The sequence below is a fragment of the Carcharhinus amblyrhynchos genome, chromosome 10 (assembly GCF_965287045.1).
Source record: "Carcharhinus amblyrhynchos chromosome 10, sCarAmb.v2.hapA, whole genome shotgun sequence".
NCBI classification, from domain to species: domain Eukaryota; kingdom Metazoa; phylum Chordata; class Chondrichthyes; order Carcharhiniformes; family Carcharhinidae; genus Carcharhinus; species Carcharhinus amblyrhynchos.
This window is the reverse complement of record NC_137333.1, coordinates 47,840,016-47,866,545: the sequence shown is the minus strand read 5'-3', so window position 1 is coordinate 47,866,545 and position 26,530 is coordinate 47,840,016. Positions and strand designations below refer to the sequence as shown.

General features: G+C 40.1%; 1 protein-coding gene and 2 non-coding genes across 8 annotated transcripts in view; all 3 read right to left on the bottom strand.

Annotated features, from left to right (window-relative positions):
• The window catches only part of LOC145348920 (neutral amino acid uniporter 4-like), a 345,734-nt gene that overhangs the window by 277,412 nt on the left and 41,792 nt on the right, over positions 1 to 26,530 (bottom strand). For all 6 annotated transcript variants that reach the window (XM_080196997.1, XM_080196995.1, XM_080197000.1 and 3 more), the window contains 2 exons: positions 26,307 to 26,405; positions 7,641 to 7,810 (listed from right to left, as the gene is read on the bottom strand). In XM_080196997.1, the coding sequence (XP_080053123.1) occupies positions 7,641 to 7,810; positions 26,307 to 26,405 (269 nt within the window). The remainder of the gene's footprint in view (positions 1 to 7,640; positions 7,811 to 26,306; positions 26,406 to 26,530) is intronic.
• Positions 20,723 to 20,917, bottom strand: LOC145349584 (U2 spliceosomal RNA). The gene has a single exon (XR_013888103.1). It is a non-coding gene; the product is annotated as a U2 spliceosomal RNA (small nuclear RNA).
• trnastop-uca (transfer RNA opal suppressor (anticodon UCA)) lies at positions 20,956 to 21,042 on the bottom strand. The gene has a single exon. It is a non-coding gene; the product is annotated as a tRNA-Sec (tRNA).

Sequence of the window (26,530 nt, the reverse complement as noted above, 5' to 3'; positions counted from 1 at the left end):
ACCTGGTATTGTCAGACTTTTTACTGTGTTTACGCCAGTCCAACGCCGGCATACCCACATCAAGCCACAGCTGACAGTCATACATAGGAGGACATGATGCACCTTGCATATGATATTCCTGTTGGACATTGTACCATTACAGCATCCAGCAAACTGTGAACTTTGCACAACTGATCAATAAAATCAGGGCCAATATGTAAATTAAGCTTGGTCAATATAGATTATGCCAACGTCAAGATAAAAATTATTACTTGGCATTATGTACACAACTGGCAATAATATAGGTGGGATGTGCAATATATATGTGTTTGCTAGACTTTTGAAATCCTAGGTTGTTTACCAGAGAGTGGTGTTTCCTACATATTAAATAAAACTGAATTCTAATGTACTGGAAATGACTGTAAAAGAAAAGTTATCATAAGCCATATAATTCTGGGATAGCAAATAACTGGATAGCAGTTGATTATTTCTCACTCTAGTTTGTGCATCCAATGGAAAGATAGTAGTTTATGTCACTCAGCTCGCAATGTTTTGGGGCAGGGGTTCAAATCACATAACAGCAACTGGTGGAAATTAAATTTAATTAATAAATCTGGAGTTAAAAACCACTTCGATTCTGTTGTTGAGACTATCAGATTATAATTAAATAATATCTGCTCATTAATGCAACAGAAATCTGTCATCCTGGTTTGGTCTTCAATATAACTCCAGACTCAAACAATAGGTAGATTCTTAACTGCTTTCTGAAATGGCCAAACAAGACACTCAGTTGTGCCAAACTGCTACAGAAAATCTGAAAAGGAATCAAACTGGATATACCACCCAGCATCAAACTAAGCACCAGAAACAGCAATGGCACCCTCAGCCCAGTCAACCCTGCAAATTCTTCCTGAATAACGTTTGGGAGGTTTGGAAGAGCTGTCTCACAGATTAGTCAAGCGAAAGACAGAGTCATACTCTCAAAATCATATCTTTACAGCCAATATCCTCCCAGGGTGTTCTGTCCCAACAGCAAGAAATGATGGCACAACAGGAGGGAGTTGCCGGAGAATCCTCAACCCTGGACTTATTAAGTCGCCTAGCATCAGTTCAAACTTGGGCAAGGAATTCTCCTGATGGCCATCGCCTATCATGCTCCCTCAATTGATGGATCAGAATTCCTCCATGTTGAACATTACTTGCATAGTAGTACCTGAGTACCGCAAAGGCACAGGATGTACAATGGATGAGAGACTTCAACACAACACCAAGATTGGCTCAATGTTGCCTCTTCTAAGATCTGTCCTTCTTGAAGGATAGATCTGCTAGACTGTGCCTGCCGTAATCAGTGAGGGAACCAGAAACAAGGAAAAACCTACTAATCTCACCCTCACCAATTCATGACAGGATTGATTTCAGTGATCGTCACACCATCCTTATGGAGATAAAATCCAACGTTTACACCCTCTACAGCATTGTCTGACAACACCATTGTGCTGAATGCATGATTCAGAACAAATCGACCAGCTCAAAACTGAGCATCCATGAGGTATTGTGGGCCATCAGCAACAGAATTATATTCAACCACTATCTGTAGTCTCACAGCCCAGCATATATCTCACTCTCCCATTACAATCAAGCCAAGGGATCAACCCTGGTTCAATGACATGTGCAAAGGGCAGCAAACAGCATATGTAAAAATGGAGCATCATAATGAAACTACATCACAGGATCACACGCATGCTATTCAGTGGAAGTAGCATGCAGTGGACAGAGCTAAACAATCCCACAACCAACAGTTCAGATCAACTACACAGATGTCAGTTTTCAGTTAATTTAATTCACTCCATGTAACATCAAGAAATTCTATTCATTTGTAGAATGTGGGTGCCACTGAATTGAATGGCATGCTAGGTCATTTCAGAGGGCAGTTAAGAGACAACCACATTGACTCCAGAGCCACAACACAGGCCAAACCAGGTAAGGGTGGCAGATTTCCTCACCTAAAGGACATTATTGAACCAGATGGCCTTTTCCTACAATTGACAATAATTTCATGGTCATCAGTAGATTATTTCCAGATTTTTTTATGAATTTAAATTCCACCATCTGCTGTGGCGGGATTCAAACCCAGGTCACCAGAACATTAGCTGAGTTTCTGGATTAATAGTCTAGCAACAATACCTCTAGGCCATCATTCTCTAATGGAAATGGCTGAAGGCACTACTGGATACTGCAACGGTTTCAGACCCTGGCAACATTTTGGCAGTAGGAATGAGAATTGTGATCTTGAACCAACCATACCACTATTCCAGTGTAGCTACAAGACTGATATCTATCTGATAACATGAAAAATTACCAGATAACTTCTGCCAACAAAAATCAAGACAAATCCAATCCAGCTAATTGCTGACTTGTTCCCTGTAGGTAGTGGGTAATGTGATGGAATAATTTCCTCTTGCCATAAAAAACATTGAAGAAACTTGTGTAATAATCTGAGCTGATATTGTTATTGGACAATTAAAATTCCAGAGGGGAAACTGGTTTCATTTGAAACCATGGATAAAGTTAAAGTTACTGAACAAATTCACAGGAGTCCACTGACGAACTTTTAACACAAAAATAAAACATGTATCTGTAATTAGTGAAGAGACTATAGGAATACATGGGCCTCTCAGCAGGCACCCACCCTTATTAGGCAGAGATCCAACTTCAGATGTACATCATTTGGGGCATTAGAGGTGGATATTGCATACAACTGCCAAGAAGCAAGACCACAGCTTCTAATAGTAAAAGGGAAAGGACCTAGCTTCGCTCAGCAAAATTCAGTTAAACTGGGTGAGATAAAGATAGTGGATGTAATTCAAAAATATTCTGAGGTTTTCAAAGATGAACTGGTAAATTGCATGACACCACAGTTAAGTTGTTTGTAGATCCTCAGGCTACTCACTTTTTTAAGCCTAGGACAGTGCCCTGCGCCATAAAAGGCGAACTGGATGAGATGGAGTGGCTGCAAAGGCTTGAAATCATCAAGCCTATTCAGTCCTCACGTTGGGCAGCTCTAATTATTCCTGTTCTTAAAAGTGAGAAATGCCGTTGAGAAAACCCAACAGGAAATGGTTCCCGATGTACAGGGAAATCCAGTAGACTTTGCTCAGGAGTGGATGAGGGACATTTATGCATAGATACCCAACTTACTCTTGTGCCCACAATCCAGCTCAATTGAGATAAGCCTAACCAATGTCCACAGAGTCACCAGTGGTACAATGCTGATCAAAGCATAGCTGCAGAGCTCCTGAAAGACTGACGTATAGTTGAGACACGAGTTTCATTATGTTTCTTTCCTCAAGAGGGACTGAAATTAATGGGGAGGGTGGGGGGGAGTGTTATAGTAAGGATCTTCCAATGTGTCTTCAGCATGTACCAGTGATTGATAGTATGTATGGGTTTTTGCAGAACTAGTCTTACCACAAGGGATCTGTACAACCAAATGCCTCTAGTTCTGGATCCATGCTGCAGTGTATTTCAATATTTTTATCATAACCTTCACATTGGGATTAGAGTTGGGAAACAAATGCTGGCCTTGCTAGCGAAGCTCACTTCCTATTTGCCTACATTTTGTGACCATGTTACAACAGACACCAACTGTGTAACTGTATGTGTGGCTATTCTCCAGCTAATGCATGTGCAGAAAGCTGGTAAACGTTAAAAAACCCAAACTATATATGCAGGGCCATTCCCTGGTGGGCACATGCACAGAACTCCCTAGACCTGCTGATAACTAGATCCAGACTATGACTTTGATTTAAACTTAAGTATCGGAATTTATTACACTCAACACCATCCAGGACAAAGTAGCTGCTCGATCCACCTGCTACTTTAAACCATACTCCATGGCCAACACTGTGTACTATATACAAGATTCACAGCAGCAACTCGCCAAGTCTCCTTCCACAACAGTTTCCAAGCCAGTGACCTCTACCATCTGGGTGTCAAAAGCAGCAAATGTTAGGAGCACCACACACTGAAAATTTTCTTCTAAGTCACAAACCATCCTGACTTGGGACTATATCATTTGCACACTGTTGCTGAGTTAAAATCCTGGAACTCCCATCCAAACAACACTGTGACAGTACCTATACCAGATGGACTGCAGTGCTTCAAGGCTGCAGCTCACTACTACCTTTGCACTGGAATTAAGGATGGGCAACAAATGCTGCCATTGCTAGCGAAGCTCACTTCCTGTTAAACAACATGAAAATCAAGTGCTCATTTTCAATTACAGCCCTAGTTCCTTTGAAGGCCGGCAGACCCATCAAAAATCTCATCTATCGAAGTAATATGACTTGTTCAGAATCCCAGGCTAAGAATTATAGCACAACAGGCCATTCAGCTCATAATATCACTGAGCCATCTATTGTCAACTCAGTTCAAAATCTCTTCATTTGATATTTTATTAGCCTCAAGGACTGCTTCATCGATGCTGCTTCGTTTGAACTTTTCTGAACAAAAAAAAATCAACTTTGAAATGACTGCAGAGTATTTTAACTCAAGCTCCCTGCCTTTTACTAATACAACCAAAGATAGGGCTACTGTTCAGATGTTGTTGATTCTTCGACCTGTCGACCCAGGGAGCAAGGATTTAGTCCATTTGTCTCTGACTCAGCAGCCACTGATGTTAAAGCATCTTACATTCTAGTAATCCTCATTATTAAGATATTTTTTGAGCTTCATGTTTTTGCTTATGCTTGTGACCATACCTCATCATGACTCCCTTATTACCCACTTGCCAAACAATAGCAAATTGTTTCTAACAAATACCTCGGCACAATTTTGAACATTTCTACCAGATTCTTCTTTAACTTTCCCTGTTCCAGTGAAAAGCTATTTCCTTTCATAATTGCAACTTTTGAATTCCAGCGTAATTCTAGTGAATTTTCATTCTACCACTTCCATGGGCCTAAAAACCTCCCTAGATGCCCAACTGCATTTGATAATTTAACTGTGACCAAAGGAATTCTACCTCATTTCCTTCCTGTTATAGTCATACTCCATGTACAAAACCCAAGTTGTTTGTTTCAATGACATCCTCCGTCTGCACCCCTACTTTAAAAGATCATGCACTGCAAGATCATGGTTCCTCCACTTAGTTCAAGTATATTTAGTTTTACAGTTCTTTCCCTGAAATTGTATTAATTCATATTTATCTGCATTGACTGCACCACTGAACAATCTGCTCATCCCGAGTCCAGAGAGAAAAGTGCAATGCAACAGTGCAGAGAAGACACATTTCATGCTAAGTCACAGATAAACAGCCACAATATTGAAAACTTAGACATACAGCAAATACAGTTTGCAAACTTAATCACTGTTAATGAGTCTAGTATTTTATTCCAGAGTTAATTAATTGAATTTAAATTCTTCCAATTGTTGTGGTAGAATTTGAATTAGTGTCTCGAGCATTAGTTCCCAAATTGAGATATTGTGGTGCATTCAAATATTCTAATTATTTAGAATTCTTAGTAGTCCTGAATGAGTAACCTTGTGATGATGTTAATTGTGTGAGAATAGAGACTTGTTAAATCAGTTAGTTATCCATCTCTCTGTCTCATTTTATCTTTGATTACTCACATGGATTCAATCATAAACTCATTGGGGTTCGTTCTGTGCCAAACTGAAATCTTATTGTGGCTGACTTGGCTAGGGTAATTCACAATGTAATATGAACTGCTTACTTGAGACAATTAAAGAGGGGACAGAATATAGGCACCTTGAAAACCTTGTACATGAAAGGCAAGCTGTAAGGGCTCCTGAAAATGTTTGCATTGGTTACTACCTCTGCCATTAAACTCAGGAAATAGAAAAATGCTAATATACCTGAATTTGGGTAACTCTTGAAAACAGCTGATGCCCAATTAAATAATGAGGAGGGACATTCCAAATAACCATGGTTGAATATCTAATTAGATAAACCTGAAGTTTTTAAAAATTAGAGTTTCCTCATCTCATTCTTCTCAATCCTTGGCCACATCATCCCTAACTACACACAAACAGCTCTCACCCTATTGCATCACAACTCAAGCCAACTTTATCCTCAGTAAAATTCCCACTTCATTTAACTCAATACATAGGTGAGGGAACAATGACTGTCCTTGACATCAAGGCAGCATTTGACAAGTGTGGCATCAAGGAACTCTTGTAAGTCCAGAGTTGGAAATCAGAGTGCCAACTCCCCAAGGATCAGGACAGCAGATGTATGGGAATACTACCTGGAAGTTTCCCTCTGAGTCACACACCACCTTGATCTGGAAATATATCACTTCCTTCACTACCGCTGGATCAATATCCTGAAACATCTTTCCATAACAACACAGTACCTACACCACATGGACTGGAGCAGTTCAAGAAGGCAGCTCTTCACTATCTTCTCAGGGGCAATTAGGGATGGGCAATATATGTTGGCCTAGCCAGCAATACCCACATCCCATGAATATAAAGAAATCCTGCAACAGAATGCCTTTGGAAATTTAAGTACGCCATAACTACAGGTTTCCTTTTATTCCAGTTGTCTCTTACATCCTTGAAGAACTTTTAATAAATTAGTTAACATGATTTTGTGAAAGGGAAATCATGCTTAACACTGCTTGATCCTACTATGATTTTCCAAGCGTTTTGCTATAACCTTCTTAACAATGGATTCCAGCAATTTTCCTATTTCAAATGTTAGGCTCACTGGCCTATAGTCGTTCCCTCCCTCAGTTATTAAGTATCTCTTTACAAATCTGCCACTATATCTCTACTGTCCTATGGTTTAACTTGTTCTGTGATTTGCAAGTGCAGGCTGAATGAGTACGGCCTGAACAACAAAAAGAGCATGCTGTTTGTTTCAATTTGCCAGTCATTGGGACAGACTGATTACGTAGCTCACATCACATAGGCACCCAAATTCATACACAACATTTCTCCACTGCTCAATTATGCAAACTTAATCACTGTTAATGAGTCTAGTATTTTATTCCAGAGTTAAGTAATTGAATTTAAATTCTTCCAATTGTTGTGGTAGAATTTGAATTAGTGTCTCGAGCATTAGTTCCCAAATTGAGATATTGTGGTGCATTCAAATATTCTAATTATTTAGAATACTTAGTAGTCCTGAATGAGTAACCTTATGATGATGTTAATTGTGTGAGAAGAGACTTATTAAATCAGTTAGTTATCCATCTGTCTCATTTTATCTTTGATTACTCTCACATGGATTCAATTATAAATTCATTGGGGCTTGTTCTGTGGTGGACAGAATGTCTTTTTTGGACAGCATCCTGGAAATTACCACTACTGCATAGTAGCAGCAGTGACCTATAATGACTCTCTGTTCCTAATGAGTGGTTTTCAAAATCTTTACTTTCATTTACAAATCTTTACAAGGCCCTGTATCACATGTACATCTCAGCATATACCTTGTGCTCAGTATCTAGAATATAGTATTCCTCAACTCATTTCTCCACACATCAATGGCAAACAGAACCTGCACTCTAGTTACGTTCCTAAGCAGTTCATTCTAATGACCAAATGGTCAAAATAAATTTTTTGACAAATTGGGTCGTTCAAGCCAGGCTTGGAAAGCACTTCTCTGATCTAAAGAGCGACAAAAAATATCTTACCATATATGTTGTGGAAGGTTTAACGTAATACTGCCTTGAACACTATCGCCAAAGTGTAGATACCCAAGGGTTGCCAGTGAAACATACAACGCAGTGACAATCCCCATTCCAATGTTCAGTGCTTGTGGAAAACGTTTTCTTTGCATCATTTTATTTTCTAAAGGAAGAACCTGTGGGGAAAAAAGCAAAATAAGGAAAAAAAAATCAACAGAACCAACTTAACACTGGAGTTATTTACAATAAGCAAACAATGCAGGAGATGAAAACATTAAATGAAAATAAAGATGCTCTAAAAAAAATTCAACCTCAATGGAAAGAACAGGAGGTATACTGCAGTCACTGTTTACAGCACAATCTGCTCAACACAGGAGAGACCAAAAGTCTTTGCCAAATATTTCCCTATTGGCTGTATGGCCCCAAATTCCTAGTTGCTTGCTACTTAAATTCTCCAGCCCATTCTGACCTCTCAATCTTCAACTTTTTACTCTATTGCAACAAATCTCCGCATAACTATCTTTGTTAGGTATTTTGTAGCATCCATATTGGTATTAATAACTATAAACCCTTAACCATTATTCACAAAATTGAAGCTGAGAAGAAGTACTGATAATATGGAACGAGTGCGTCAGTGCTTCTTGTGGAGATGAGGTGAAACTTGGGTTGGGGACCCTCTGTTGAAACACCATGTAATATGAAAGTCTCCACACTTCGTGCCAGCCTATTTTTTTCTCCCATGCTACTGCAGCATGCTTCGCTCTGCCAGTTTTCAGGCTTCCATTACTAGAAAATTACATCGACCTTGTCACTGAACCAAATAAGTGAAATAGTTAATAAAAATCTAAATTCTATATTAGAGAACAAGAAACACATTCGTGGATCAGAATGAAATGTTTTGGCCAAATGTGTCCGTTTTGACTGCAAAACAGCAATTCAATCTAATCCTTTCTTCCAGTTCTTGGTTTGAAGTCCTCTAGGTTATGGTGCCCCAAGTGAATATCCAGGTTCGGTTTTAAATGTGATGAGGATTTCAACCTCTATGAACCTTATGACAATTGCATTTCAGACCTCCAGCAGTGCCTGGCTGAAATAATTTTACCTCAACTCTCCTGTAATCCATGCATGAATTAGTCGACCTCTGTGCTAAAAGTCAGATCCTTTTTATCCACTCTATCTAGGCCTCTCATAACTTTATGCAGCACAATTAAATCTCCTGTCAGCCTCTTCTACTTACTAAAACAACTAAATGATCGAACTTTGCTTGTGGCAAACAGGCATATTTCATTATAAACTTTTAAAAATTTTCTATACTTTCAACATTCGTATTTTAAATTTTCATTTTTCACTCTAATTTAAGGATGTGTGCGCCAACAATACACTTTAATATTTATAAAGGTATCTAAATATATTATTACCATAATCTCTGCCCTTGCTTTTAACTGCTGAGTTTTCCAATGTTGAATGCACTTTTGTGTATTTTAGCCAACCCCAACCACCCTGGCAACACCCCCACCAGCCCCCCACCCAATATTCCCTCCAAATATCCCCATACCCAATCACCCGCCACCCCCCCACACACAAAGCAGCCAATTGGACACAAAATTGCAGGGATTTCGCCTACCATTTTTCAACCAAGACCGCTCCCCTGACAGTTGCTGTGCTGCTGTTGACTTTCAGGACTAAGGTCGGAAACACAGCACAGCAACTCGGTGGAATTAACATTGACAGACAGGCTTCAAAACGATCAGGACTTTGTTCCAATTTTGTTTCTCAGCCAGTCTGTTAGATCTGCAGCTCTAGCTGTTCAGACTAGATAATCACCTCACGTGCTATTCTAAGTTATCTTCTCTGTCACCTCTAGCACGTGTAGCATCAGACACCAATCCCTGACTTAAACTGTATCTGAACCATAATGCCGAAATATTGAATAGGACTATAAAGACTGAGAAGGAGAAGAATTTCCAAACTATGTTCCAAGAAAATGTTCTCAATCAGCTCATTTCATCCCCTCCAAGGACGGAGGCACTGCTGGAACTAATTGAGGGGGCAGCACAGTGGCCAGCAGCCAGCATTGCCGCCTCACAACACAAGGGACCTGGGTTCAATTCCAGCCTCGAGTCACTGTCTGTGCAGAGTTTGCACATTCTAAGCGTGTCTGCATCACTTTTCTCCAAGCGCTCCGGTTTCCTCCCACAGTTCAAAGATATGCAGGTTAGGTTGATTGGCCATGCTCAATTGACCCAAGCTTCAGGGGGATTAACAGCATAAATACTTGGGGTTACGGGAATGGGGCTTGGGTGCAATTATGGTCGGTGCATACTCGATGGACTGAATGGCTTCCATCTGCACTGTAGGGATTATATGATTCTGTGAAGTGGAGAATGGCACCTGTCAGGAAAACAATGGTATGTTTAAGGGATTTCTATTTGTATTGGTACGTAATAGAAACAAGGTATAATTTTAACTGGGGTTTATTTAGCGTTTCTGGGAAAGATAAGCCTCTAGTGAGATTCATGCTAGACAAAGGTGTCATCCATAGGTGCATGGTTTTGGTTTCAATTCAAACTATGCTTAGAGAAATTACATTGTTGGCAGAAGCATGCATATGTTGCTTAGTAACCAGGGGCACCTTCAAAATAAGAAGACATTTTGAGTTTAGTTTTTAGCTACATATATTGCAGTTAAGATAGGAAGCTGGAGAACCACAATCTCTCAGCTCTCCCAGAAGAAAAGGTAAGCAGGAGACTGCAAAAAGGCAGTCTTCCCTAAGAACCAAATAAAGTCCAGAAAACCAGGCAATTGGGCTAGAAGGAATAAATGAGTTTGAAGGAATAAATGAGCTTAAAGTAATGGAGACCAAGAAGGTTAACAAAGTACTGTTCAGAAGAATCCAAGAGAAAGGCAGATAAAGTGTTGTATGTTATAGAGACAGCTGCAGTAACCAGATTTAAATGGGAAAGCAGACTTCAGAAGTAAAGCAAAAGTTAGGTACCATCTTAATATAGTCAGGAAATCAATAGTTAAAGCAATTCTGAAATCTTTGCATTATAGTCAAGACAAAAGAAATCCTGAAGGAAGAGATGAAAAGTTAGGGAGAGGTCTAAGGGCTGGATGTGAATCATTGATGGAAGCAACTGAGGGAAGGCATTATTTAAAGGAAGATTTGAAGGTGTCTTTTTGAAAGCGGAATTTGAAATCACTTGAGGGGAAGCCAGAATTCAGTAAGACAAGTTCCTCACGGTATATGAATCAATTAGGAGAATCTTGAGAAATCCACAGAAATTAACTCAAATTCAAAGTAGAGTGTTTCTGACATTGCCAGTCTATGCATTTAAAAGGACTGCATGAGACCATTATAGATAATAGCCTAAGACAGATTTTGCTAGTTGTGTTAACTGTAACATGTGGACATTTGTGAAGCTTTGAGGGGATTTTCACAGTAACTTCATTGCAATGTTAAAGACTACCTGTGATTAATAAATAAACTTCACTTTAAGATGAATATTTTATCATAATCAAACTTCTTTATTCAATAATTGTTTTTATACTTGATGTTAAAACTACTTTGCAATGCTGTGATTCTGTTCCTCCATGATTTCTAAAAATAAGTAAATCTTACAGTCTTCTGAGCTAGAGTTCCATTCTGGGATTTTTTAGTCCAGTTATAACTGGGACTGTAACCATCATTGCAACACACGATGAAACAGGAAAAGGGAACTTGCAGACGTCAGCTTGACAATACAAGGAGGAATCAGGTTGAATATCCAAAAGTGTGGAGGGGGATTGAAAAAAGCAAAAAAGACATGCAAAGAAACAAAAGACAATAGATTGCTGAATAACATAAACATTACTCCAAGGATCCAAAGATAGGCATAACAGCAAAAGGGTGAACAGAAAAGTGATGAGGACCAAAACAGACTTCCATTCAAGGAGACAGAACAAAAACATTCCCAAAGCTACCATAAACAAAGAGGTTGTTGGCATACTGGATCAGATAATAAACAGGAGGTTATTAGGAAGGTTGGCAGTACTTAAAAGTGGATATGATACGGAATCCAGATGGGTAGCATCCTAGGATTGCCAAGGGAGGGTATGAATTGCAAATGTGCTCGTCACAATCTTCCAGTCCTCCTTAAATAAACAGTGCCAAAGCACTGGAGGGTTCCATGAGTTGCACCCTTCTTCAAATAAAGAAGAGAAGGCTTCCTCTTGCAATCAAAGACCAGTTAGTTTAACCCCACAGTGATTCTCTCAATTGATAAGGCCAAACCCGAGCATTTACAGCATGTTGATTTTCTAACTTTTCATTTTGGCTCCTAGATATAGATTCAAGGTTTCATCTTGCAGCAGTAATTGCTAAACTTTTGTGCTCTACCACATCCTCTTCAGTGACTGGACTTCCCTGTTCATACACGTTTACCAGAATACCTATAGAAAGATTCCACTAACATTCCTTGCTTTCTCTTTGCTTTCCTAGTTTAAAAAAATTGACTTGCAGAATAGAGTATAGCCTTTTCTACACTGAGGATGTGGATGATAATTAGATAACCACTTTCTATTCTATTTCTTGCTGATTATCTGTTACCCCTCTTTAACTTTACCTTCCACTTTTTCTTTATTCTTTAATGGGATATGGCCATCACTGCCTAGGCCAGCATTTTTATTGCCCAAACCTAATTGCCCTCAAGGAGGTGGTGGTGAGCTGCCTTGTAGAATGCTGCAGTCCATGTAATGTAGGTACACCCACACTGCTGTTAGGGAGGGAATTCCAGGATTTTGACCATCGACAATGAAGGAATGAAGATGTATTTCTAAGTCAGTTTGGTGTGCAACTTGTCCTTCTAGATGATAGAGGTCAGGTGTTTAGAACACATTGCCAAAGCAGCCTTCATGAGTTGCTGCAGTGCATCTTCTGGATGGTACACATTGCTTCCAGTGTGAATCATTGTCACAGAAGGTATTAAAGGGAGTGGATGGAGTGCCAATCAAGCGTTGTTCTGGATGGTGTCAAGCTGGTGTATTCCATCATAGTCTTGGCATGTGCCTTGTAGACAGTGGACGTCCTTATAGGAGTTGCAGGATTCCTAACCTCTGGCCTAATCTTGTAGCAGCAGTATTTATATGATTAGACATTTCAGTTTCTGGTCAACAGTAACCCCATAATATTGATAATGGAGGACACAGCAATGGCAGTGTCAGTGAATGTAGTATTATATGTTAATGTATTGTCTTTTTATTCCATAGGGTCGGTCCACCTTGTTGTCAAACGAGGGGCATGCACACGGTGGGTCGTGCGTGGGCTGCTCTTGGAGGTTTCGAGTGGCCTAGTACTTCGTGTCGTTGTGTGCGCTTGATCCTGGACCAGCAGATGGGCACCACAACAGCTCAGTGACTATCACTGCTAGCTGTGCAGATACATGGATTTGGGCCTGTGTCTGTGGGAGTTTGCGCATTCTCCCTGTGGTTGTGTGGGTTTCCTCCGGGCACTCCGGTTTCCTCCCACACCCCCAAAGATGTGCTCTTAGGCTGATTGGTGTACCAAATTGACACTATTCTCCCCTGAATCTGGCTACATTAGGGGTTCCACTCACATACACACAGGGCAGGATAGGTGTGGGAAGATGTGGCGGCGCGGGCTCGTTGGGCCGAAGGGCCTGTTTCCCGTGCTGAGATGTTCTTTGTTCTTGTTCTTTCAATATCAAAGGCGGGGTGTTTGGATTCTCTCTTGTTGGAGGTGGTCATTATCTGGAACTTGTGTTATATGAACATTACTTGCTACTTATCAGCCCAAGCCTGGATATTGTCCAGGTCCTGCCTTATATGGGCATGGACTGCTTCAGTATCGGAGAAGTCACGAATGGTGCTGAAAAAACACCCGTCCTTTAGCCCTCATAATAGAGGGAAGGTCACAGATGGAGCAGCTAAAGATGGTTAGACCTAAGGGCAGGACTCTGAGGAACTCCTGCATTTCTGTCCTAGGACAAAAATGATTGACCTCCAACAACTACAAGCATTTTCCTTTGCGCTAGATATGACTCCAGCCAGTGAAGATATGTCCCCTTAATTACCATTTATTCCCAATTTTACAAAAGGCTCCTTGATGCCACACTCAGTCAAATGCAGCCTTAATGTCAAGGGCAGTCACTCTCATCTTACATGTTGAGTTCAGCTCTTTTGTCCACGTTTAGCCTAAAGCTATGATACAGTCAGAAGCTGAGCATCAGAGAGGTTATTGCTGAGTAAGCGCTGCTTAACAGCACTGTTGATGACACCTTTGTCACTTGGCTGATGATTGAGAGTCAACTGATGAAGCAGGTTGGAGTAAACCTGCTTTTCATGTGCAGTAAGAAGTCTCACAACACCAGGTTAAAGTCCAACCAATTTATTTGATAGTAAACTCACAAGCTTTCGGGGTTTGCCCCTTCGTCAGGTGAATGGAGAGTTCTGGCCTCAGACAGAGCATAAAACAGCGCACACAGTTTACAGATTACTGATTACAGATCATGAACCGTTTGATGTGCAGGACATGCCTGGGCAGTTTTTCACACTGCCAAATAGATGCCAAAGTTGCAGATGTACTGGAACAGGTTATCAATTTTAATTCTTTTCTTTGTATTTCTGAAGGAATTAATTTTTACTTAATAATTTACTACGACTGTCAATGGCATCATGCATTCAATTCAAGCTTTAGAATTAGTATATTTGCCTTCTCCTGCATGTCTTGCAACTCTCAGATCTAAATAATTACTGAATGAATTCATTACTGGAATTAATTCATAGCTGTATGCTCATTTTCAAACAGATTTTAATTTTATTTCTGATTCTATTGCTTTTACCTCTGTTTGAATCCGGAATGCAAACACAGAGAAACAATCACAATTTTACAGGAAAAAAAACATACTGGTGTTCAATTTGACAAATAACCTGAGACTTCATATTCATTTGTTTTGGGGGTTTTCCCAAAAAGGAAACTGCACACCATGATGCAGCAAAGAAATCTGAGAAATTAGATTTGCTGAATTTGTTATTTCCATTTTTTTTAATTCTTTCTGAATTACGAAGAATTAAGTTCCATATCACTCGACCACCAAGGATCCCCACCTGCCCTCAATTTCTGATTGATATAAGTTATGAAATATTTTTAATGAAATGCTTCAATATTCCCACCAAATAGAACTAAATCAAACTAGCATTAGAACAAGCAAATTTCAAATTTCTGAAAATGCTGGAATGAGTATGACTTTTAATTTACTGCCAAATAATCACCATCTCTTTCGGCAGAGCTTTGCAGCTTATCATCATAGAATCCCTATAATGCAGGAGGCGGTCATTCAGCCCATTGAGTCTGTACTGACCACAATCCCACCTAGGCCCTATTCCTGTAACCACATATATTTACTTTGCTAATCCCCTGACATTAGTGGCAATTTAGCATGGTCAATCAACCCAACCCACACATGTTTGGAGTACAGGAGGAAACCCACACAGCCACGGGGAAAATGTGCAAACTCCACAAAAACAGTTACCCAAGGCCAGAATTGAACCCCGGTCCCTGGTGCTGTGAGGCAGCAATGCTAACCACTGTGCCGCCATAATGATCTATTATTATGTGCCATAAGTACAAGCGTCAAAACCTTGCACGATTTTAAATTTGTGATATTGAGCTCATTTCTCAAGAGGCCAATGTAAAAGGTCAGAAACAATTATCTGTCTGGATATGTTATTTACTGTTCAAGATATATGGCTTTCATAGTATTTTCAGGGTACTCTTCGATCTCCTTCATTCACAAAGTATAAGCATCTATCCAACATTATTGGATAGATCTAATTAAATGAGAACTACTAATAATAAAATTTTGAATTGCAATCTTAAAATGCCTCGAGGTACCTTTAAACCACACATTTCAATAAACAGCTCCAAACAAACTCATCTCCAATTCAAAGTGGCATTGTATGTAATCATCAGTGTCGCACTGAAGCATTAAACTGTTAATCTTTTTTTGAGTACCATCAATTTCTTGACTCCATAAAAATCAACCGTTTTAAGTGACCAAATAGCACTGAAGATACACTTCATATCCTTTTTTTAAATCCAGGCGAAGTCCAATTTAATCTGCAGATTAGACATGTTTGTAAATCAGAAGGGAAAGGCTCAGACAGTTTGGAATATTGGAAAACCTCTACAGAATGACTATCTGCAGATCATAGCCCGACAGATATGAAGTTAATCCATTCCCTGTTACTTTATAACTTGTGATAAATCATGAAACATATTGAGAACTCAAATGCTACAAACATTTATGCACACTTAAGGAATGAATAGGTACAAAATTAAATGAAAAATAATAAAATATTATTGACAATTAATATAGATCTGATGATTTAAGAACTACTTTGTGATGGAATTCATGGATTCAAATTTTTGATAGACTGAAACCACAAAGGAAAACCACAAACAGAAACCAACTCTTCCAACTAAGAAAACTGAAACTGAAATTGCAAAGCAAAAACTCTGAGGAAATTGAAACGGAAACTGGCTCATAACATAAAAGGAGGCTGATCCATCCCAGCTCAGAATAGAAAATAATGATTCCAGTGATGCAGTACAGTAAAGCTGAAAAGGGTCAATCCAGAAGCTGAGAATAAGCAAATACACAGTTGCTGCAGTTGTTTTTTTTATTCTTTATTCCAATTCAATCCAATCAAATCAAATCCAATTCAGAGCCCCAACAAGTTGAGACATTCCCGATCCAAGCTGACAAGACAGGACTCTTACTTCCTGTCTTGGGCTTGATCTACATGATTCAAGCTGATTGGAGTAGGTACAGCTCTTCTTCCAAGGCTTGATCTCATTTTCATCTTAGCCAAAAGGCCAAGATGCCGCTGTAAAAATTGCTTCAAATGAAGCTAAAATGTAACCTAATGACTTCAACCAAGTACATACTTGTAGCATGTCGATACTACACCTGATCTTAACCAAAAGGCCGAGAAGATAATATTGATGGATCTATGCCATCTGGACCAGAGAGCTGAAGAATTAATGCATAAAATGTGCCCTTTTTAGTAAAGATTATGCCCACGAAATTCAGGTGGATTATGTGCAGCCGAGGACCAGGCTACATCCCTAGGAGTGGAAATGAAAATGCTCTGTGAGCAAAACAGCTTTTTGAATGACTTTGTGGCTGAGATTAATGACATATATGTGGATTTGATTTCCAAGCCAATTTGTAAGATCTTAGCCTTGTCTGCCATTTAATATATCACTCAACGCCATGCAGCACTGTACTGCTAGATCTGTTCTTTGTCTATCTCATTTAGCATGGTGCCACATTACACAAGCAGGGTGATCTTTAGTGTGACGGTGGGACCATCTCCACAAGCACTGTGCAATGGTACTCTGACTAATACAGTCAAATGCATCTGTAACAGATAAATTAGTGAAGGTGAGGTCTCTATCAGATAAATTAGTGAAAATTTTCTACTCATGTTGGTTCCTTTGCAACCTGCAGTGAATCCCTTCTGATACATCCTTCAGGTCTCCACCAGCTCAGCCAGCTGTAGTTCTATATGCCGGTCACAGTGATGGGCAAGAATGTTCCAGAGCCTTACAGCCCTCAGAGAAAACATTTCTCCTCACCTCTGTCTTAAATGGGTGACCCCTTATTTTTAAAGTCTGTCGCCTATTTCTAGTCTCTCCCACAAGGGGAACTGTTCTTTCAGAATCCAACTTGTCCAGTACCCCTTTGACATGTTTCCATAAGATCTCCATTGATTCTTCTAAACCTCAATAGATAAACTGTACTATAAACAGGGACTAGTTTTAAGGCTGATAAAATTGGATAGCCTAAATTAAAGAATTGGGCATATTAAAATCAAACAGAATCAAACCTCAGGCAGGCCAATTGTACAATACACAAACATGTCTGGGCCTGATTCGTCAATCACCTATCAAAGGTCGTTGCACCCTACTGATACTTAGCAGGAGATCGTTGCACCCCATTGAAATGCACTGGCCTATTGTTAGAAGCCCATATCGGGCCAGACCTGTCACCGCGAGTTCCTGCAGTTGGCTTAATCCGATAACAGGTTACATGTAAACAACAGCATGGAGATGAACACCAGGGGGCGGACCCTGGTGTCCTGTCAGGCAGACATCAAGAAACACCCCTCCTGGGACCTGGAAAGTTTCCGGAAAGGCAAGCAGGCAGGGGATAAAGGAACATATTTTCAGACTCAAAGGAGGCAACCCATGACCATTTGGAAGACTGACCAGGGAAGGAAGGAAGAAGCTGCCATTGAGACTCACCTTCGTGACAACAGACCAAAGGGACTCAAAGAATCGAGCCTGTAGTTTTAACCAAACCATCTCTGCGGGTAGTATACTTGAATCTGGGGTATCCTCTTATTTTATGTGGGTTATTTAAGGGTTAATAGTGTTATTATTAATAAACTTGTTGAACCTTTACTTGTGTTTGTCCTTTGTCCATCTTGCAAATGAAGGCACCGGGGTAAAATCTTGGAGTAAGCAAACTGGTCGAAAGTATCTAAGAATTAACAGGTACAACAACACATTTGGCCAGTCCAACTTTTCTTCACAAGATAACCTCACACCACTATCCCTGGTTTCAATCAAGTGAAAGTTCTTTAAACAGGCACTAGCATATTTATATTGTTCCTTAAATAAGGAGATCAAAATTGTACATAGTACATCAAATGTGATCTCACCAATACCCTACAAAACTGCAGCAAAACTTATGTACTTCTATATTCCAATCCCCTTGCAATAAATGGCAACATTCCATTTGCTTTGCTCATCTCTTGCTGTTTCTGAATTCCAACCTTTTACGATTCATGTACCAGGTCATCCCTTCTGAGCCTTAGAATTCTACAATCACTCTCCATTTAGATAACACGCTGCTTTTCTATTCTTCCTTTTAAAGCAGATAAGTACACATTTTCCCATCTTATACTCAATTTGCCAATTTTCTGCTCATTTACTTAAACTATCTATATCCCTTTTCAGACCATTTGTATCCTCCTCATAATTTTTTGCCCACTAACTTAACCTATTTATATCGCTTTGCAGATTTCTTATACCGGTTTCACAACTTACCTTCCTATCCATCTTTGTTTCACTGGCTAATTGCGCAATCATACATTTGGTCGCTTCATCTAAGCCATTGATATAAATTGCAAACATTTGAAAGATCCCAGCACCGATCCCTGTGATACTGCAGTTCTGCCAACCTGAATATGGCCCATTTACGCTACTCTCCATTTCCTATTAACTATCCCATCCTCTACCGATGCAATATGCTACCCACAATGACATGAGCTCTTACTTTGTGAATTAACATTCATGCACACCTTAGCAAGTGCCTTCTGAAAATTTAAGGATCGCACATGCACAGGTTCTCCTTTACCAACATTGTTTCTCACCCAAAGAGCTCAAATAAATTGGTCAAACATGATTTCCTTTCCACAAAGCCATGTTAATTCTGCCTGATTACATGGATTTTCTAAGTGCCACACTATAATCTCCTGAATAAATCCCAGCATTTAGTCTATAACTGGCCTCAAATTTCCTGTTTTTTTGTCTCCCCGTTTCTTGATTAGAGAAATACATTTAATATTTCCAATCTGATGGGACCTTTCCAGAATCTAGGAAATTTTGGAAAATTAAAACCAATGCATCAAAGATTTCAGTAACCAGTTCTGTTAAGAACCTCAGGATGAAGTCCATCAGGACCTGGGAACTTGTCAGCTTTTAGTTTGAGTGATTGTTTTCTTTCCTTGGCAATTATAATTGTTTCAAGCGCCTTCCTCCCTTTCACCTCCTGATTCACAATTATTTCTGGCATGTTATTTGTATCCTCTACAGCGAAGACAAAATATCTTCTCAATTCATCTACCATTTTCTTATTTCCCATTATTAATTCCTCAGACATTGATTACAGCATAGGACTGAATTACTTGTTTCTATCAGCTCATCATTGTTTATGTATATTTGAACTTTCTCCTTTCTCCCCTCATCTAAATCTGTCATGGTACAGTTTTATTCCCTTTTCCCTCATTTCCCCTTAAATGCATCTATATTATTCACTTCAGCCACTCTTTAAGGTAGTGAGTTCCACATTCTCACCACTCTCTGCGTATAAAATATTGTTTTGAATCCCTCTTGGATTTCTTGGTGATTCTTATATTGATGGTAGCTAGTTATGTATGCTCTTGTTCATAAGTAGAAATGTTTTCTCTGCATCCACACTTATCAAAACTTTTCATTATTTTAAAGACCTCTATTAGATCACCCTTCACTTCTTTTTCCCCAGAGAAATGATACCCAGTGTGTCAATCCTTCCTTGAAATGTGCACCCAGACAATTCTGGTACCATTTCTGTAAATCTTCTTTGCATCTTCTCCAGAGCCTGTAAATCATTTTAAAAACCTGGAACCAGAACTGTACAGAGCACTCAAGGTTTGGTACAGGTTTAGCATAACTTCCCTACGCAATTTCAATTTTAACTCAAGTTTTTTTTTTAAAAAGTACTGATTTATCGGTTAAGGGAGAAAACTAGGTGGTAATCAGCAGGAAGTTTCCTTGACCGTGTTTGACAATGTCACAAGTCTCATGGGATCCAGAGTCAATGCTGAGAATTCCCAAGGCAACTCCTTTCTAAATAGGTACTACACCACCATACCAGAAGAGGACGAGGAGTTCAGAACATTTACTGTAATATATGGTTGTGAATTCCACCCAGTCCGACTGTTGCTTGGCTAATCTACGGGGCAGCTCTCCCAATTTTGACACAAGTCCCCATATGAATAAAGAGTACAGAGCCAACTAGGCAGGGTTCCAGTTTTTAGTTTCCTGTGCCTAGATTCATGCCAGGTGATCTGTCCAATTTTATTCCTTTTTGACACTTCAATGGTGGTATAATTGGTTGGTTAAATAGTCCATTTCAGAGGGCATTGCTGTGGATCTTGAGTCAACTGTAACTGTTGTGACAACAGATTTCCTTTCCTAAAGGACATTAGTGAACTAGCTTCCTCATGATCATCAGAAGAGTGATTGAAATAAAATCAATAGTGCTTCATTCTTCACTTACATAATAATATCTCATTAACATATTCTCACCTGATCTTTGCCCAAACCACTTGGCTCCCAAACCCATTACAATCTTGATCCAACTTGAACGATGATTAGAGTGGAGAACTTTCAGATATTAAACTGATAAGAACAGGTACTACCCTTGATCTTAGCCAAAAGGCCGAGAAGTGATCTAGCAAGAATCATACCCCTAGACCAACGAGCTGCTGGTGCCTGAAAGGTGGAATTGAACCACTCTGTCACTAGACAGCTACAGGTTTGAAGCCTGCACCCTGGACCACTGAGGGTCATCCAGGCTAGGAGGGACACAGTTTCACCATTGGATATAGAAAAGTGGGTCAATTTGCTTCGACAGTCAATGGTTTGATTGACGGAGCAGATTGGTTGCAAAGTTTCAAAATAGGGAGTCTCCCAATTAAAACACAGATGAAGATGATTTTCAAGGTTGTTAAGTGATTGGAATACTCTTCCAGACAGTTGCTTTTCATTCAAGCCCAAAGTTGGGCAGAATGTTTACTCTAGAAGGAAGTCAAGGATTATGGGTGAACAGGCAGGAAAATAAAGTTAGGGCCACAATTAGAGCAGTCATGGTCTTATTGAATGGTGGAGCAGGCACAATGGCCAAATTGCATATTCCATCTTAATTGAGGGAAATGTAATCTATTCCTTTCATAATTCCATTCTTTTAATATCTTGAAAACCTCAATTGAATCAATCCTTAACCTTTTAAATTCCAGGGAATACAATCCCTAGTTTGTGAAATCCATCCTCATAAACGCTGGAGTCCAGGTATCATTCTGGTAAATCTGTTATGTTCCCTCCCAAGACAACATATCCTTGCTATGGAGGAGTACCCAGAACTGCTCACAGTACTCCAGACATAGTCGAAACACTTTAATGATGTTGCTTGGTGGGCAAATATTGACCAGGTCATGGCAGAGAATGTCTCGACTCTCTAAAGTAGTGCCATGGAGCTAAGGCCACCTGGCCATGATAGTTGTGGCTTCATTTAACGTCTCTTCCAAAAGGCAGCACCTCTGACAGCACAGCACACTCTCAGTGCTGGACTGGTTTGTCACTTTAGATTGTGCTCAAGTTTCTGAAATAGGATTTGAAGTCATAATTTAGGAGAGAGTTCTACCAATTGTGTCACAACTGAGAGAAAAAAAAACAACTTGCTTTCACATAGTAAAATTTCCTGAGGCACCTTACGGGAGCATAAACAAACATATGGACATATTAGGGCAAATGACAAAATGTTGGCCATAGAGTTGGGTTTCAAGAACCTCACAAAGGAGGAGAGAGATAGTGAGTTTAATAGAGGATATTCCAAAGCAGAGGGCCAAGGTAGCTGCAGGTACAGCCACAGCCACAAATAGTGAAAAACTAAAATCAGAGAAGATTAACTGGCCAGAATTAGAAAAACAAGAACATCTCAGAATTAGAAAAGATTACTGAGACAGTGAAGGATGAGCCTATTTAACAATAACCAAACTGCACTTAGCACTTCCTGGATATATTGACTTGACAAGAGTCCCACCATTAGATTGCACAAAAGCCCATTTTTCTCCCATGAGTTTAAATAGTAACAATTGGCAAGACATTAAAACATGTAGAACATTAAGATCCCACCTTTAAGCAACATCCAGTTGTAAGAACATAAGAGATAGGAGGAGTAGGCCATCTAGCCCCTCGAGCCTGCCCCGCCATTCAATAAGATCATGGCTGATCTGTCGTGGCCCAGTTCCACATTCCCGCCCTCTCCCCATAACCCTTAATCCCCTTGCCTATCAAAAACCTATCAACCCACGTCTTAAAAATATTTAGCGAGACAGCCTCCACCACTTCAACGGGCAGAGAATTCCAGAGATTCACCACCCTTTGAGTGAAGAAGTTCCTCCACAACTCCGTTCTAAACCGCCTCCCCTTTATCTTGAGGCTGTGCCCTCTAGTCCTACTGTCCTTTCTGAGCGGGAAGAGCCTCTCCACCTCTATCCTATCCATCCCATTCATCATCTTATATGTCTCAATGAGATCTCCCCTCATTCTTCTAAACTCCAACGAGTACAAGCCTAGTTTATTCAGCCTCTCCTCATAGTTCAACCCCCTCAACTCCGGTATCAGCCTAGTAAACCTCCTCTGCACTCCCTCCAAGGCCAAAATATCCTTGCATAAGTGCGGCGACCAAAACTGCACACAGTACTCCAGCTGCGGCCTCACCAGTGCCCTATACAGCTGCAGCAAGACCTCCCAACTTTTATATTCAATCCCCCTCGCTATGAAGACCAGCATCCCATTCGCCTTCCTGACCACCTGCTGCACCTGTAGGCTGGGTTTTTGCGACTCATGCACAAGGACCCCGTGGTCCCTCTGCACCGTCGCATGCTGCAGTTTTTCGCCATGTAAGTAATAGTCCTTCCTACCATTATTCCTACCAAAGTGGACAACCTCACATTTGCCAACATTAAATTCCATTTGCCAGTTCCTGGCCCATTCGCCCAGCCTATCTAGATCCTTCTGCAGACTCTCCACACCCTCCACACAATTTGCCGTTCCACCAATCTTGGTGTCATCAGCAAATTTCGACACCATACACTCGGTTCCCTCCTCCAGATCATCTATATAAATGGTGAATAGCTGAGGCCCCAGCACCGATCCCTGGGGCGCTCCGCTAGTCACCAACCGCCAATCCGAATAGCACCCATTGACCCCCACTCTCTGCCTCCTATTTGACAGCCAATCCTCTATCCACGCTAACACGCTACCCCCTGACCTTCTGTAATAACCTCTTGTGAGGCACCTTGTCAAACGCCTTCTGAAAATCAAGAAACACCACATCCAACGGCTCTCCTCTATCCACCGCCCTAGACACATTCTCACAGAACTCCAATAAATTCGTCAGACACGACTTCCCCTTAACAAAACCGTGCTGCGTCTGCTCTATCAAACATTTCTCCTCAAGATGCCTCGCTATTTTCTCCTTGATCACGGATTCTAGCATTTTACCTACAACAGACGTTAAACTAACCGGCCTATAATTCCCTGCCTTTTGCCTGTCACCCTTCTTAAACAACGGCGTAACATTAGCCGTTTTCCAATCTTCCGGCATTTCCCCGGAATCCAGCGACGTTTGGAAAAACGTTATGTGCGTTATGTGCAGTTATGTGCATTTTCCAGCAGTGGTCTCAGAATAGCAGTCTGGGGCAGGAAATCCAGGTTTGCTTCTGCCTATCTTGCTAACGGTTTTGAGGTCAATTATGGCATACTGCTTCTATCCCAGATGAAATTAAATAATTCAGCACATGAGGAGGACTTTGACTTTTTAATTCTGTGCTGCTCAATATTACACATGGTATACAAGGTACATGCACCCATAAAGTCAGTTTGGGAATTCCTTCATCTGACAGTAAATCTATGGAGTGCTATTTCACATGGTTATCCAGCCAATGCCTGAATTCTTCTGGCTCAAGAACTATATTTTGTTTACTTGATACAAGTTTTATATTTAAAAACTAACAGCCAGAAAATCCTGCAACACAAGGCTCTTAAAACTGGTCCAAATTTTTTGTGAAAAGTAAAAGCCTCATTACAAGTGCCAGTCTTATTTCAATTGAATCCAGGCTGTAAAGCCTATCAATAAATTATTTCTTTCAAGTAGAACAACTGAGAAGATTACAAAATGAGCGAAAATTAAGTTTGGAACAAAATAGGCTGAATTTTATGGAAGCTGAAGACCAACCATCAGCACCAAAAGTGGAAGGGCCTATTTCTTTCTTTAAGGAGGGATGCTGTTGCACTGGAGGCAGTTCAGAGAAGGCTCACTGGATTGATTCCAGAGATGAGGGGTTTGTATTATCAAGACAGAATAAGCAGTTTAGGCCTATAAGCTCTAGAGTTTAGAAGAATGAGAGGAGATCTAATTGAGGTATATAAGATGGTAAAAGGGATTGACAGGGTAGATGTAGAGAGGACTTTTTTGCTTGTGGGGCAATCTAGCACAAGGGGTCTGTGGGAAACCAACTGTTTTATTATATTTTTCCTTTGTGATTTTTATAACATTTTCTACAACGTATTTGCACACATTCCCAGCTCGTGATCAGCCAGCCTTGACAGAGACCACTATTGTGTGAACAGTGTATGATTGGAGGTCAAATCCAATTAGTGTTAGCTACTTCTGCAGATGTATTTCATTAACCAATGGATGTGAATGGGTGTGTGCTACAATAATGTATAATAATATTTTTCAGAGTAGATAATAGAGCAATTTGTGGACACCTTGTAAGAGACAGAGAAGGAACTCCTAATAAACTCTTACGCTTGTACCCGATCACAAGGTGTCAGCAAATTCCTTAATCTTAGTTTTAGAATAAGGGGAAGCATATTTAAAACCAAAACGAGGAGAAATTACTTCTCTCAAAGGGTCACAATTCTGTGGAATTCACTGCCCCAGCGTACAGTGAATGCTGGATCATTGGGTAAATTTGAGGAAATAGATTTTTAATTAATGAGTTGAAGGGTTATGGAGAACAGGCAGGAAAACGGAGTTGAGGCGGAGATTAGATCAGCCATAATTGTATTGAATGGCGGAGCAGGCTCCAGGAGCTGAAATGCCTACTCCTGCTCTTAATTCTTATGTTCAACAGCCAGCAGGATCCAGGGAGGTATATCCTTGGCAGTGGCTATGAATGATGGTTTGTCAAGAGCTGCCATTGATGGTGCAGAATGAGAGCGCTTCCATAACCAGACAGCAAGGACAGTTAAGTTTGGCAATGACAGGCTCAGGCAGGGGATCCAAGTACATGACAGGATATAAGACACCGTTGCAATGAGGGTGGCCATTACTGAGAGGAACCCACCTGTAGGCGGTCAAGCACCTAAAATGGAGCTACTCTCTCCTTATGGAGCCAGCACATGCATCGCCAAGTTTCAATGGATAATCTTCCCAAGCCAGCCCAACCTGTACAAATTACCAACGGAGGTGGGAAGAAGCATCTAATTTATCATTTACGTTACTTATTGGGTTCCCAGTGGACGTCCCATCTGCCTGCTTTCTCATCACTGGCAAAAATGCCTTGGTAGTTGGAAGATGTTAGCTACATACCCCATCATCTTCCCACCTCCAAATCCATCACCAACAGCTGACAAAATTCCAGCCAATTATTTTGCGCTTTGTGTTAAAATGAGTCACTTAAAAAGCAAGATTGCTCATTGTGACTTAATAACTGCCATTGACTTGTGATACGTCCATACATTCAAAGTGTTAACAAATTGGCAGATCCTTGCTGTGCAACTTCTGTTCTACTGAAACTACATTGCATTTGTCTTATATTCATTGAAAATCAATGAAAATATGTTTTCAAATGCTATTTGTCACAATTCTTTAGTTTAGCATTTCACTACAAATTATCTTTATCAGCTTTACACATGAAGTAATCATCAGATTTGAAACATTGGTTATAAGGCACTTGATGCCGAGTTTAAACTAATGCAACAGTAACAAAATATTTTACTACCTATATCTGAATAAATAAGGTGATAGTAACAGAGAAATTTTCACCTACCAACCCAATTCCTTCAAAAGCAAATATTGCAGACCCAAAGAAAAGTGGATATTTTTTCCAGCTGGCAACCAGAGGAAGCTTCCCTAGATGAGGCATGTCCTAAATGAAAAAAAGGACTATAAGATTGAAAGACTGAAATCCATAAGCAATGTCATGAAATTTATACTAACTTAAGCAGAAATATATACAGTATAAACCAAGGATTAACCATGGATGCACTGAAA